Below are 13,060 nucleotides of genomic sequence, written 5' to 3' on the forward strand. Positions count from 1 at the left end.
CTTAAAATGTTTTCAGAAACACGTTTCAGTGAACTATTTTAGTACAATATGAGCTCGTATTCTGAATGAGTCGCCAGTAATGGCCGGTTGAAAAAATCCAAAATCCGGAAGCAGCAGCCAGACCCACGTGACACGTTCGTCCAATCAGCTGCCGGTTTTCTTTTTTTTTTTGGGCGACAATACAGATTAGGGCCGCCTGCTGTACTTTGGTGTGTTCCGAGGCACTTTTTTGACCAACTCGGGGAGACTGATCAGTCCAACTGCCTTTTCTGGTCCCGGTGTGTAGGTGCCTTTAGTTTCAAACAAGCATGTAAATCAACCTTAACTGCTGTGCAAATCACTGACCTAAAGATCAATATTTTACGTAATGCTCGTTTAAACAAAGAAAGAAAGATTTAGATTCCCTCCTCAACTTATTCTTTAAAAGAAACCAATGCCTCTTTAAAGTAATGACTTGTTTATTGGAAATCCTGGCAGTAATTATAAGAATAGCAGCAGTAATAAGAGTTGCACTAAATATTTTTTATTTGGTCCAGAGGGGCACATCAGCCAAAAGAATAGCAAAGGGTCAGCACCTTGAGCCTTAAGAGCCACCATACAAGGCACATCCTGCATTTAAATGAAGCCGCATTAAACATTCAAAGGATAAGTAAGAATGAATCGGAAAGATGATGCTTAATGAATATTACTAATGCACATACTTGACACTGTCATTAACATTTACTAAATTATACAATAAGATGTTAAAATGATGTCCTACAATTTATCTCAGTGTGCTATAGATAACACACTATAGATATTGCTATAGCTTTAAATGGATAATTCACCGCACTGAACATTTCACTTCCTATATTCCATTGGTCACGAAGTAATGGAGTTGTGAGCAGGGACAAATTAAAAAAAAAAAAAAAAAAACTCCTCAGTAGCACTCTCAAATTAACGATACGGTTCTGGTTTATCCGTCACTCATAGACCTCGTGTAGAACATTTCTTCTCAAGTTAGTTTCCACATATCCATATCAACGACATTTCAATTCCAGGATTGTTCCAGTGCCGCCGGAGTTTCCGCCGGATGTCCCTCATTTTCAGCTTTCTTTGTGTTGGCATTCTAAGCTCTGGTCGATTCAGGAAACATTCTCCGACCTACAACCGCCAGTCAAATTATATTTATATAGACTTTTTTTGGAGTAAAATTCTCATCACACACTCGACAGCCATTTTAATTCCAGAGCTCGCCTCCCTACGTGCACATGTTCCATCAAAACAAGTTCCAAAACAAGGTGCAGAGGCACCGTACCTGCGTCGGGCACTTAGCACCGCCCAAGACGATTGGGATTGGTTTAAATAAATGCCAATAAACCATAAATGTTTTTCTCCCATCCTGGAATGTTGTGTGGACTAGCCAGACCCTCCTCCGCAGCGCTGTGCTATTTTGATGTTACATGTAGTGTAGTGGTGATTGGCTCGCTTGCTGTATGTAAGGCATGGTATTTTGGCATGCTCTATTAGAGAATGTAGGTGCTTTAGCTCCCAGCTGAGCCATAAATACAAGATTTCCAAAATATGCTCTGAGCCACGGAGTGTCTCTAAAAATGTATTTCTTGTTCCCAGATGGCGCAGACCTGGAAAATTGCTTGAACATAAATGTGTTAAAGTGCTGATATTATGCTTTTGGGCTTTTTCCCTTTCCTTTATTGTGTTATATATCTTTTTTACAAAGTGAAAAAGCCCAAAGTGCACCCCAAAGGGACTTACCATCTTCCAGAGAAAACCCTGTTTACAAACTGCTCCAAACAGCTCTATTGTAGTCCAGCCTTTACTTCCGTGACAAACGTGCGTCACTTTGTAACACACGTTATAATGCTCGCCTAGCTGCTAGCGTGGCACGCCCTCATACTCAAAATCAAACAAAGATGGAACAGAAGTGATATGTCTCACTCTGTAGCTAAAACAGAGAGCTCAACACACAGGGTGAAAAGAGGAGCTGCAGCAATGTGCAGAACAACAAAAATATGGTGTTTTTTGAAAATCAAACCATGTGAACCTATTCTGATATAACCTCTAAATACAATTATGAACCTGAAAATGAGCATAATGTGAGCACTTTAAGGTGCATATGGGAAAGAGGCTTATTTAAACAGTTTTTAGACTATTTTCTGTCACATACAATCATAAAGTACAATGTAATCCTAAGCATGTGGCGTGTAGCAGTGGACAGCTACACAGCAGCAACCGGGGAGCAAGTTGCGGTTCAGTGTCTTCCTCATGGACCCTTAGACATGCAGCAGGAGAAGCAATTTTGTGGTTGATTGACGACCCGCTCTACCTCTGAGCCACAGCTACCCTTAACAGTTAAAGGAAAAAAAATGTGGCGATAACCTTTTAGATTTTCTTGTTTGCCGGTTTCAAAGGAGTTAATTGAGCCTACCTTCTAGTGCAGATGGTACAGACTGGCCTGGCTAAGAGCAAAGAGAAACTGGGTCTGTGCTGAGCTCAATAAGGGAGATGGAAAAAGGGAGGGCCTGGAGCTGTGTGTTATGCTGAGGGCTAAGTCTATAAACAGGGTGCCCGCGGGGTCTTAAAAGCATTGAAAAAGTCTTAATTTTGATCATCTCAAATTAAGGCCTTAAAAGCCTTGAACTTGTTATACAAAGTCTTGGATTTCATTACAAAGGTCTTATTTATTTATAATATATATATATATTTTTTTTGCCTTTCCTAGGATTAAGTTCATACCGTAACAAAATTAACTGTTACTAATGTAGGCTAATTAAAAACTGCCCGGAGCCCGTCGCTGGACGCACCGGAGGACCGAGACACAAAGTAAACACGCCTCTCTGACCGGTACCGGGGGGGGATAGCGGTTAAACTGAGCAGAGGATGTGCGGAATGTGTCGGTGTTTTCGGAGCCTGGCTGGCCGCTCGGCGCCTTCAGACAAAGCTCAAGCTAACAGGCTAACGGCTTATTAGCTAGCCAAACACAGAGTGGTAACAACTGCAAAGATTGGATCTGTGAGCACATTAATCTGCTCGGTGTGCGTCTTATAACAAACAGAGCGAGCAGCCATCGGACTCTAACATCTGTTGATCCGTGCAGGACTTCTTTGTGAGCGGACTGTTTAGAGACGATGTGACCGGCAGGTAACGTTAGCGGTTATCTGCTACTGTAGCAGAGCTGCAAGTAAAGGCTGAACTGAGCTGTGTGTTTTCAGTGTTAAACACTGCTGCAGGTATTCATGCACGACTGTTGTTGGTGATTTACAGAGGTGGAAGACTTACTCAGATCATGTATTGCAGTAAAAGTAGAAAAAAAAACTGTGTTGTAGAGTTACAAATTACTTGTCAGTTACAAGTCCTGCATTCAACATCTCCCTTAAGTTAAAGTACAAAAGTATTATCAAAATATACTTAAAGTACCAAAAGTAAAAGTGCTCATTATGCAGTGTAATGTATCTTATTTTATTGGATTATATTATAATCCAATAAAATGTATTAAATATGACTGATAATTTAAATAAAATGTTTTATTCAAGTAGCTTATTTTCTAGGGTTGAAAAATGCATACAGATTTTACATTTTCTCCTCATACTTCTGTCGGAATGGGTACGAAGTTGGCATTGAATTTAATTTGAAATGGTATTAAAAAGGTCTTAAAAAGCCTTGAATTTAAATTGGAGGATCCTGGGGCTACCCTGATAAAGGAGGTACGGGGTATGATTGAGTTGATACTGAGACTTGAAATCCAATAGCAGTATTATAAAATTTAAACTGGCAATAAGCAATATTTTCTGCTGATATTACACGTTTGGCTTTTCCCCCAGAAAAGTATTTTATTTAATAGGGATATGGGAAGTCCTCTGTAACAGTAGTTAAACCATCAGACATTAAAAGTCTGCAGTGACTGACAATGACAATAATATTGATAACAATACCTATACAGATTTATTGATACTTACACTATACTTACAAGAGCAAAAGTGCAATGAATGGATTATACAGTGTTTATCTGCCCTAAAGTATACAGCAATCGATAGCATGTCCCGCTAACTAGCTTACTACCCACAGTAAGTAGTAAGCGAGTGTGACTTCCAAGGCAACCCCCCCCCCCACTCGTCATCATCATTTAAAACAAGATTAAACAATAACCATAATATTCAAGACAACACAACAAAATGACAACAAAATGGACAACTTGGAAACCCAATAAACATATTATTATTATTATTATTATTATTATTATTATAACAATTATATAAAACAATAAGCACATAGTATACACCTCTCCACAGCGCACAGCTTCTTAGGAGCCCTCCAGAAACAAAAAAAGTCATTTTTCCATTGTCTAAACATTCAATCTTGCAATCTTCGTTTATATGACATTTTTTCAAACGCCGCCACCCTAGCCATCTCACAAGCCCACTCCTGGATTGACGGCTCCCCTTCACTCCTCCATCCTCTTAAAAGAATCTGTCTGGCTATCATTAAACTTGTTTGGACCCCACTCTGTGTGCTTATCTATCCAGTTTAGGATTGACCCATCTCCTAAAACAAATAATCTTGGGCTGAATGGAACCTGGGTCCCTGCAATCAGACATACGTTAGCATGTCCTGCTCTGTTCTTTAGTGGATTTGGGTTTACACGGCAGCAACCCCAACAGTGTTACATATAAGATAGCGTGATGTAATGAATCTTGTAACATTAAAGGTCCAGTGTGTAACGTGTTTAGTGCCCGTTCTCAAACTTGTCCTTTTTCATGAATATTTACCACCACCATCAATTCCAAGTATTCCTTTTGGCTTTAAATTTTACATTTGCATTCGCATGAACTGGGGTAGACGCTCCATATTCATGCGCCATCTTGAAATACGTTAGCCGGTAAGGGACATACAGGACATACTGCTCCACCTTTCGCGTTTTCGCCGTCACATGATAAACTCACAGGTGCTGCTAATGCTGCTAATGGGTATCGTAGCTTCCCGGCCCCGGCAAGATTGAAGAAGGAAACATGGAGGAAAATCCAAATTTCAGGAACAGGAGTCTTCTTCTTCGCCCAGAAAAAGAAAAAGGATATTGAAAAGAGCAAGAGACCGGCTTTTTGAAGCGTGAAGGCTACCGTAGCTGTAATACGTACTTTGAACTGCGTGGTGCGAGAGAGTTGATTGCGATATATGATCTCAACGCTAGATGAGAGAAATTCCAACACATTGGACCTTTTAAAAGTGAAACCTACAGCTTGGAAATACCAACAGAAAGTAAAGCTAAGAAAAAGCAAAATGGGAAGCTGTTCTGGTCTAACTGGTGGAAATTTGCTAATTGCTTCTAATTTAGAGTGTTAAAGTCTTTTCTTCAGTATAATCTGACAGCAGGAGCAGGTTTGATGAATTTCATCTGTGATGAGCTAATGAATGTGACAGAAGTAGGGGCACTCTGGGTTTGGAGGAAACAGGAGAGACAGCGAGCCGAGTCAGACCTGGCACTCATTTTCAGCTCTCTGCTTGAGGGGAAACCATAAGCACAATTAAATAGATGGTGTGTTACACCTTGAGAGAGTTCCTCCTGTCACCACATGGAAAATTATCATTTTAACACCTCATTTACTTTGGTGTTCATTCTTAAAATCGTCTTTTTCACCTTTAAATCAAGTGAATAAAATCCAACAATGTGCAATGGGAAAGCTATGTTACCAAAGCATTTTCAGATTTCATGAATCTTTATGGTTTGTTTGTAATCAAGTCATTTGAATATAGCAGACAACGTCAAAGTAACTCATTGCATGATGAAAAATGTTAAACCATGCATCTGCACAGCTTCACGAACATCCATCTTCATGGAAGCAAGGGATATTTTCTCTCCCTATTGGCATTTTTTTCTTTTGGTATGACTTTAAGGCTGAACAGTTGAGAAAATGACCAGCTGAGATGGGTGTTTTTGTGCTGCATCAGGGGTGTGTGAAACAGCTTTCTTTCTGGCTCAGACTGTAATGAGGAGACCTGCGCCTTGGTGGACAATTCAATCTAGCTAAGGCCTTCTGTCTATAACAGAAATAACAGGGGGCTGTTTAGCTTTTAATGCTTCACAGCGTGGTCAAGTGCTACACTTGCAGCACTGGGGGACACTTTTTGTGCTGCTTAGGATTTATTCCTGAAGCATTTTGACAGTGGATAACGATTTGAACTTCCTGTCTTTTGTGAGGGTTACACAGCCATTATGTTTACATGCACACAAGAAGCAAGGTTATTGGGAGAAATTAAATCAGAGTGTGTGTTTACATGCAGGGGGGTCGGTAATGAGATTCCATCCCGACCTCCTCCCAGAGCTTTAAACCAAGGCTGCTATATTTTAAGTGTGTTACAAAGATGAGTAATGGTGTTTCCTGCTGCTCTGCTGCCACAGTGAGACTCTTTCATAGCCTACCTCAAGCCTTTGTCATGCACATACTGTGTTAAAAATAAATAAATAAATAAAATCCACATGAATGTAGACAAGACAAAGAAATCACCTGTATCCGTTCGAAATCTAACTTGTGGAAACCAGATTTCTCTTTTCCCAGTGCAGGAAACCAGGGTTCTTGTTTACATGCTATTGAATCATTCAGGTTAAAGAAATAAAGATGACGACAATATTTTTTTTCATCTTGTTGCTGCTGTTGTCATTTTGTATTTGAAGCCACAGAAGTAGTGTGTATTCCCTCTGGCCCACTTAGGCATTTTACTGATGGTGTTGAGCATTGGCGGTATCCCTGTCATGCAAATTAGTCGTAAAGCAATATTAAAGGATTCAGATGTATTTTAATCAAATACACACATACCATATGCACTGAATGCTGAGAATGGGATTGCCTGCTGTATTCATGCCTCCCTCCATACTGACCATGAAACAATCCCCTATAACTCTCTCAACATACATATGGCATATTAGTTTTTAATGAATCCAAACCTATCCTATTCTTCTGAATTTCATGGTGTCATAAATCCATTAGTCTTGCATTGCCAGACCTATCTCCACAGCACTGTGTCAGCGTTGGAGTATGGTCTGGCTATACACCTCTCTATTCTGGGATAGGGGAACAGACTCTCTTGCTTGTTTGTATTTCTTTCAACCAATCACAACCGCCCTGGGCGGCGCTAAGCCCCCATAGCATGGATAGCGAGAGGGGAGGGTCATGCATGTCAGCATGCGTCTCTCACACGCCGAATGTCGGGCACTATCACAGCAATGTACATCCGTTGAGCCAGACTATCCATCCATTGATGGGGGCTATATATCTTATTGCCGATATAGTTCAGGGCTTTCACCTCTAAAACAAGCAAACATAGGGGTGGCTGAGCTAAGTTATGGCTAACAGTGCTAATGGGGGGTTAGCTCACACTCACAGGGGCACCTTCGAGGGGGGGGGGGGGCAGTCACTGGCTTCCGCGACGGCAATGTCCTGACCACGATGGCTGGATGGCGTTATCAGCAATGCTAACAGCGCTAGCAGTGCTAACAGCAACAAGAGTAGAGCTAACCGTGCTATCGGGATTAGTTTACACTCACAGGTTGTGCATAAGCATCCAGCCACTGTGAATCAGGACTGCGTTATCAGCAGTGTGACTTTATTCTCTGCTCAGGACGCCATTACTCCACGACAAGGGTCTTCAACGTTTTTTAAGCCAAGGACCCCCTGCTACATATATTGTAGAAAATGAAGTTGCATATTAAACTGGGCCTACAATAACATGTAGGGCGGCCTAAAGCCTTCATACCTTTGTTCTTGAGGCAGCGGGAAGTGCCATTGACCAACAAAAACCTGGTCTAAAGTCAATAACGAAGCATTTCATTGTTATTTTAACAGCAAATTAGTAAAATGCGCCTAGGCTTATGCACAGCGGGCGCACACTATGCTTGTTACACACACACAGGGAAGCGCAGCAGCACACACACATGCAAAAGATTACAAATAAAAATATTACGGTGCAAATCCGCCATCATTATAGCAATGTGCCAAGGTACAAACGCGCCTGGCTTTTAAAGGGAATGGGAGATGATACTCTTTATTGCATGTTACGCCCAAAACACACCTCTGAATTGATGAAGACACTAAGTACAACCCTTTTGAACCATGCGCCCGGTGCATTGACTCTGAGGACCCTCTAGGGGTCCTGGACACCCTGTTGAAGACCCCTGCGCCACAATAACTTTAGATAGCAAATAGTTTGCTGCTACGTTAATGTTCTGAATTTTGCATATAGCCCATTCAAGGCAACACAAAAAGAGTAAAAACATATTTCCTTATTTGTCTGCAAGGCCGGATTTGTAGCAGCCACATGATCTGTGTAATGACTGTGGTTGCCACAGTAATGTACCTGTAATGGCTCTGACCCCTCTGAAGTCCCATCCTGACCCTGACCTTTCTCAGCCACTTCCACACCACCAAACTTGTGATGAATAAATAATGAGGTGATTTGTTTGAAAGTTGTTTCTGCCACAAACTTGTGTGTTTAAAAATGAAGTTCATTAGAGTTGTTCAGCGTGTCAGCATTTTATGCATGGGTACAGGCCGGGCATCTATCTCAACAATCACATTAATCAACAGCTGAAAGATGCTGTGGGCTATTTTGAAAACATACATTTGCAAAGCAGCGTGTCCGCATTTGTGGAGCTGAAACTTGGCTTTGACATCTTAGAAGTGATGTCATTTGTCTTTCAACTGTTTTGCTGTTGTTTTATAAATTCACATGCAGATTGTGCATGTAAATTGTTTAAATACGTGTTTATCTTGTACTAAGATGCTTAATTCTGTCTTTCTGTCTTCTCCCATCTCTTCCTCTTTTTCTCCCTTCTGTCCTTGCTTGCTGCAGGTATGCATTGTGCAAAAGAGGGACACCGAGAAGATGTACGCCATGAAGTACATGAACAAACAGCAGTGCATAGAGAGAGATGAGGTCCGAAACGTCTTTAGAGAGCTTGAGATCCTACAGGAAATTGAACATGTTTTTTTAGTAAATCTCTGGTGACTATCCTATGTTTTTACACTTTCAATGTGGTCTGCACTGCCTGTGTCAGTTGCCTGATTTGTCTGTCTGTGCATTTTGTATATGTACCCTCCCAATAGACAAGTGCATGCTCACTCTTAAAGGCAGGGTTGGTAATTTTGAAACGCTAGCAAGATTTGAAAGTAGCATCTCTTCGGGGGTCCGTCTAACCGCCTCCGACCCACACAGATATGCACGAGCACCGCTGCGTTGCTGCTTCAGAGCAGAGCGGAGAAATAGCCGCAGTTTTACTTCATGTCTCATTTACCAGTAAGCAACAGCTGATATTATCATACTGAATAGGGCTGTAGCGATACACTAATCTCACGATACGATACGATACACGATATTCAGCTCACGATACGATATATATCACGATATTTAGCCAACGATACGAATCGATATAACTCGATACACTTACATTATTTTCTGAAAGATTTAAAGGGGACAGTGATTTTGGTGACATCTTGTGAGTGTTACACAATATATGTCTCTGACTGGACAGAGAGTCTGCAGCTTGCAAATGCTGGACAAAATGAATCAAAGATGTGTTGAGAAAATTAGTTCCATTTATTGAAAGCTTACAAGCCTTTGAAAAGTAAATAAAGTGCAGTATTGCAATTAACAATGGAGAGTTAAAAAGTGCAGCAAGTGGCCTGTTCTGAACAGTTTCTTTGACAGCTTTTTTAGCTTGACACTGAACATATGAGGTAGCCAGTCTAGCCACCAGGTAAATAAACCTGGTACCATGGCTTCTCCTCAGAACACACCGAAGAAACGCCGACTTGAGCATACCCTCTGCGCGTGCGCGAAACGTAATACGTCTCCATAGCAGCAGGCGGCGCTGCTCTGTATTGTTTCCATTAACAGTCTGATTGTTTCGCAGAAAATGAAAACCGGCAGCTGATTGGACAAACGCGTCACGTGGTTCTTTTTTCTCTGGAAATTCACAGCCAGACTGTCTTGGCGGCTTGTTCAGAATACGATCTCATATTGTACTAAAATAGTTCACCGAAACGTGTTTCTGAAAACATTTTAAGCGAGAAATAGGCCATGCGAGTCCTGACTGCCCTGCAACGCAAACGTTGGTAAACACGGGGGATTTGAATGGGACTTATGTATCGATACTCGCGGCTTAAAAATCGATACTTTCTTGGGAAAAAGAATAGCGATTTATATCGCAGAATCGATAAAATTGCTCAGCCTTAATACTGAATGTTTAAAACAAACATGACTGCTGTTAGCAATGCGGCGACAACGCACGAGCTCTCCGTACGCGGGAGGGGTAGATTACGTGCAGCGGGGCGAGGAGGTATTTCATTGGCCAAGTGGTCTGCGAGACAGTGATTGGTGGGCATTTTTTACAGGATTACACTAGCTACAGATGACAGATCTTTTTCGCTCCTTTTTCAGAGCCCATTAGTCATTTATTACTGTCGGGGTGTAAAGACCATTTCAAACGATGTGTAAAAAAGCGTATATTGGAAGTAGTTACCAACCCTGCTTTCAAATCTGTTGCATCCTCTCAGTAAATATTATGTTGCTAGTGTTGCATGCACTTTATTTAATGCATTTGGCACTTAGTGAGAAAAAACTTTTGTTAGTTTCATTAAGGCTTGAAACACAATTAAGACTATTACTTTAGGAAACAATTTACACAGCAGAGATATTTTGGGATATTAATTTTTTCTCCGAGCCCATGAAGCACACATTTGATAATTACTGTGGTTTGAAATGACCTTACTCTTCCCTCGAGTCTGATATGTGGGTGAATGGAGGCTGCTTTCATTATTCAACGCTCAACTCCGAGTGGGACACATTTCTAAATGTAATTGGGGACCTGGCACAGCATTCACGGCATATTACACAAAGCACTTTAGCCATCTGTAATTGGTGGAATGATATTGCATATGTCTATCTTCTCTAAGCAATTGCTGGCAGTATACTTTGTTATTCACACATTCCATGATGGATTGATTATGTGTACTGTAGATAGTGAGTAGATGAACGAAGACAAATTCAAGCTCATTCCCTCAACAAGTTGTGAATGATTTAGGTTAAATCTACAGGATATTTTTGCCTGCTGATGAAGCCACTCTACTAGAACAAACTGGGGGCATTTTAATGAGCGTACAGTAGTAGGCCTGTGTATTTTTTATAGTATAGTTCCCTGCAGGAGAATATGGCTGCCAAAGCCTTCTGTGTTCTAGTTTCCCATGTGCTGCTCTGCTCTCTCTCTCTCATACTCTGCATCCAGCACTATTTCAAATGGCCATTAGTGACAAAGATGCTATCATTGCAGCTATGTGGGAATGAGAAGTTTCACACTTCACACCTCCTCTCTCTGCTTTCTAAGTCGGCTTCACAGAGATGTTCCACAAAGAGCCTGTCCATCTCATTGGGAGCATGTACAGTAGAAAACATGAGCTCACACACACACACACACACACACACACATTATAATGGTCACATACTCAGCAGACAGTCTTAGTTGCTCTGGATAATCCACATATTGTCATTTACATCCACCAGTATAGAAATGAGGATCGATGCCATAAACATTAAAGGTGCAGTTCACACTAATGTACCTCTAGTGATATCTATACATGCAGAGAAATTGTATTTCATTTGCCAAGGATATGAGATTTCTATTTCCACTCCAATACAAATTAAAATGTTCTCATGACAATAGGAATCCACCAGCAACTAGTCTTAGTTACTCTCGGTAATCCATAAACTATGGTTTATAGTGGCAATACCTTTGGTGGAAAGTACTTCCTGTGATGACCGATCATTGTGAGGACCGAAATATATAATATGAAGTGACAGGGACACTTTTATTAAAAAAAATGTACACACCACAAACAAAATTCCATTCACTTCAATTGATTGGAATTGTGTATGTACCAAAGCTTTCTGCAAGGCTATAAGTACATTTAGATTGGTACAAACTTAAAACTACAAGAGCTTTGCTGCCTTATTGAGCATTGCTCTTGGCTCCTCAGACGCTTAGACTCAATAAGCCTTTGTTTCTAAATTATGCAAGATGCTCGGACCCCCATTATACTTGCATGCAAGTTTAGTTTTCTGTCTTGTTAGTTTGAATGGGGATGAACTTCAAAGGGCCTTCAGATGGCTTTTCTTAACAGTAGTGTGCCGATTCCCTCCCTCATCTTGCTCAGAGCTTGCCTGTTTGAATTTGGCTGGCCCTCTTGAAAAGCATAGGGTAGCTGTCAAATCTGCATAACACACAAAGCTCCATAGTGAGGGTTGCAGGGAGCAAAGGCACACCATCCTTAACAGGCTGCTATCATTGCCGTCACATTGTGCGACAAGAGAGGGATGGCATGTAAAAACAGCTGTGCGACAGTGTCTGAATGCAGCTGTTATTATATGAATCTGTCGGTGTAGCACACACAGGCCCTGAACTTGAGCAGCTGTGTTTATGTTGATGTTAGTAATAGTATCACCAGACTGGTCCCACACAAAGCCACCAGAGAGAGTGGCAGTGTGTACTTATAATACCCTTCATGGTACCCTCATTGTACAATCCTACAGTCAGAAGCTGACTGAAAATACAGTTTGGATTGGTTCCCTCCTCATCAAGTAAATTGATTCATACAGGACTGCTCTTGAAATCATCTTCTGAGACTGAAGCTTTCCTGTGCTTAGCTTTCTCAGTGCACAGAAATGTATAATTGAAGGAAAGTTGTACTTTTCCTCCTTAAGCTGGAGAGAGGAGAACACAGTGAGACATAAAGGAAATCAATTTATAGCTTGAGTCGATGGTAAGTTTGTTATTTCTGCCCCAGTTTATGCAGACACTCTCTGAGCATCTGTGCATGACAACATTGTTATGTTCTGCACCTGTATGCATCGCAGACAGCATCTCAGCCGGGCAGGTAATGATATAGGACTGATGAGAACGCCGCTTCATCTTCCCATCGTCTCCCTTATTGTACTGTATAACAACTGGGAACCTAATTGGTTCACCACGTGGGTATGTTGTTTAACCAATTCCCTGTAGATCAGACAGTTGCCAGTA

At 41.2% G+C, this 13,060-nt stretch overlaps 1 protein-coding gene across 1 annotated transcript in view; it reads left to right on the forward strand.

Moving 5' to 3' along the window:
- The window catches only part of stk32c (serine/threonine kinase 32C), a 95,283-nt gene that overhangs the window by 53,276 nt on the left and 28,947 nt on the right, over positions 1–13,060 (forward strand). The window contains exon 3 of the mRNA XM_078272740.1: positions 8,842–8,993. Within this exon, the coding sequence (XP_078128866.1) occupies positions 8,842–8,993 (152 nt within the window). The remainder of the gene's footprint in view (positions 1–8,841; positions 8,994–13,060) is intronic.

The sequence above is a fragment of the Sander vitreus genome, chromosome 17 (genome assembly GCF_031162955.1).
Source record: "Sander vitreus isolate 19-12246 chromosome 17, sanVit1, whole genome shotgun sequence".
Lineage (NCBI taxonomy): Eukaryota > Metazoa > Chordata > Actinopteri > Perciformes > Percidae > Sander > Sander vitreus.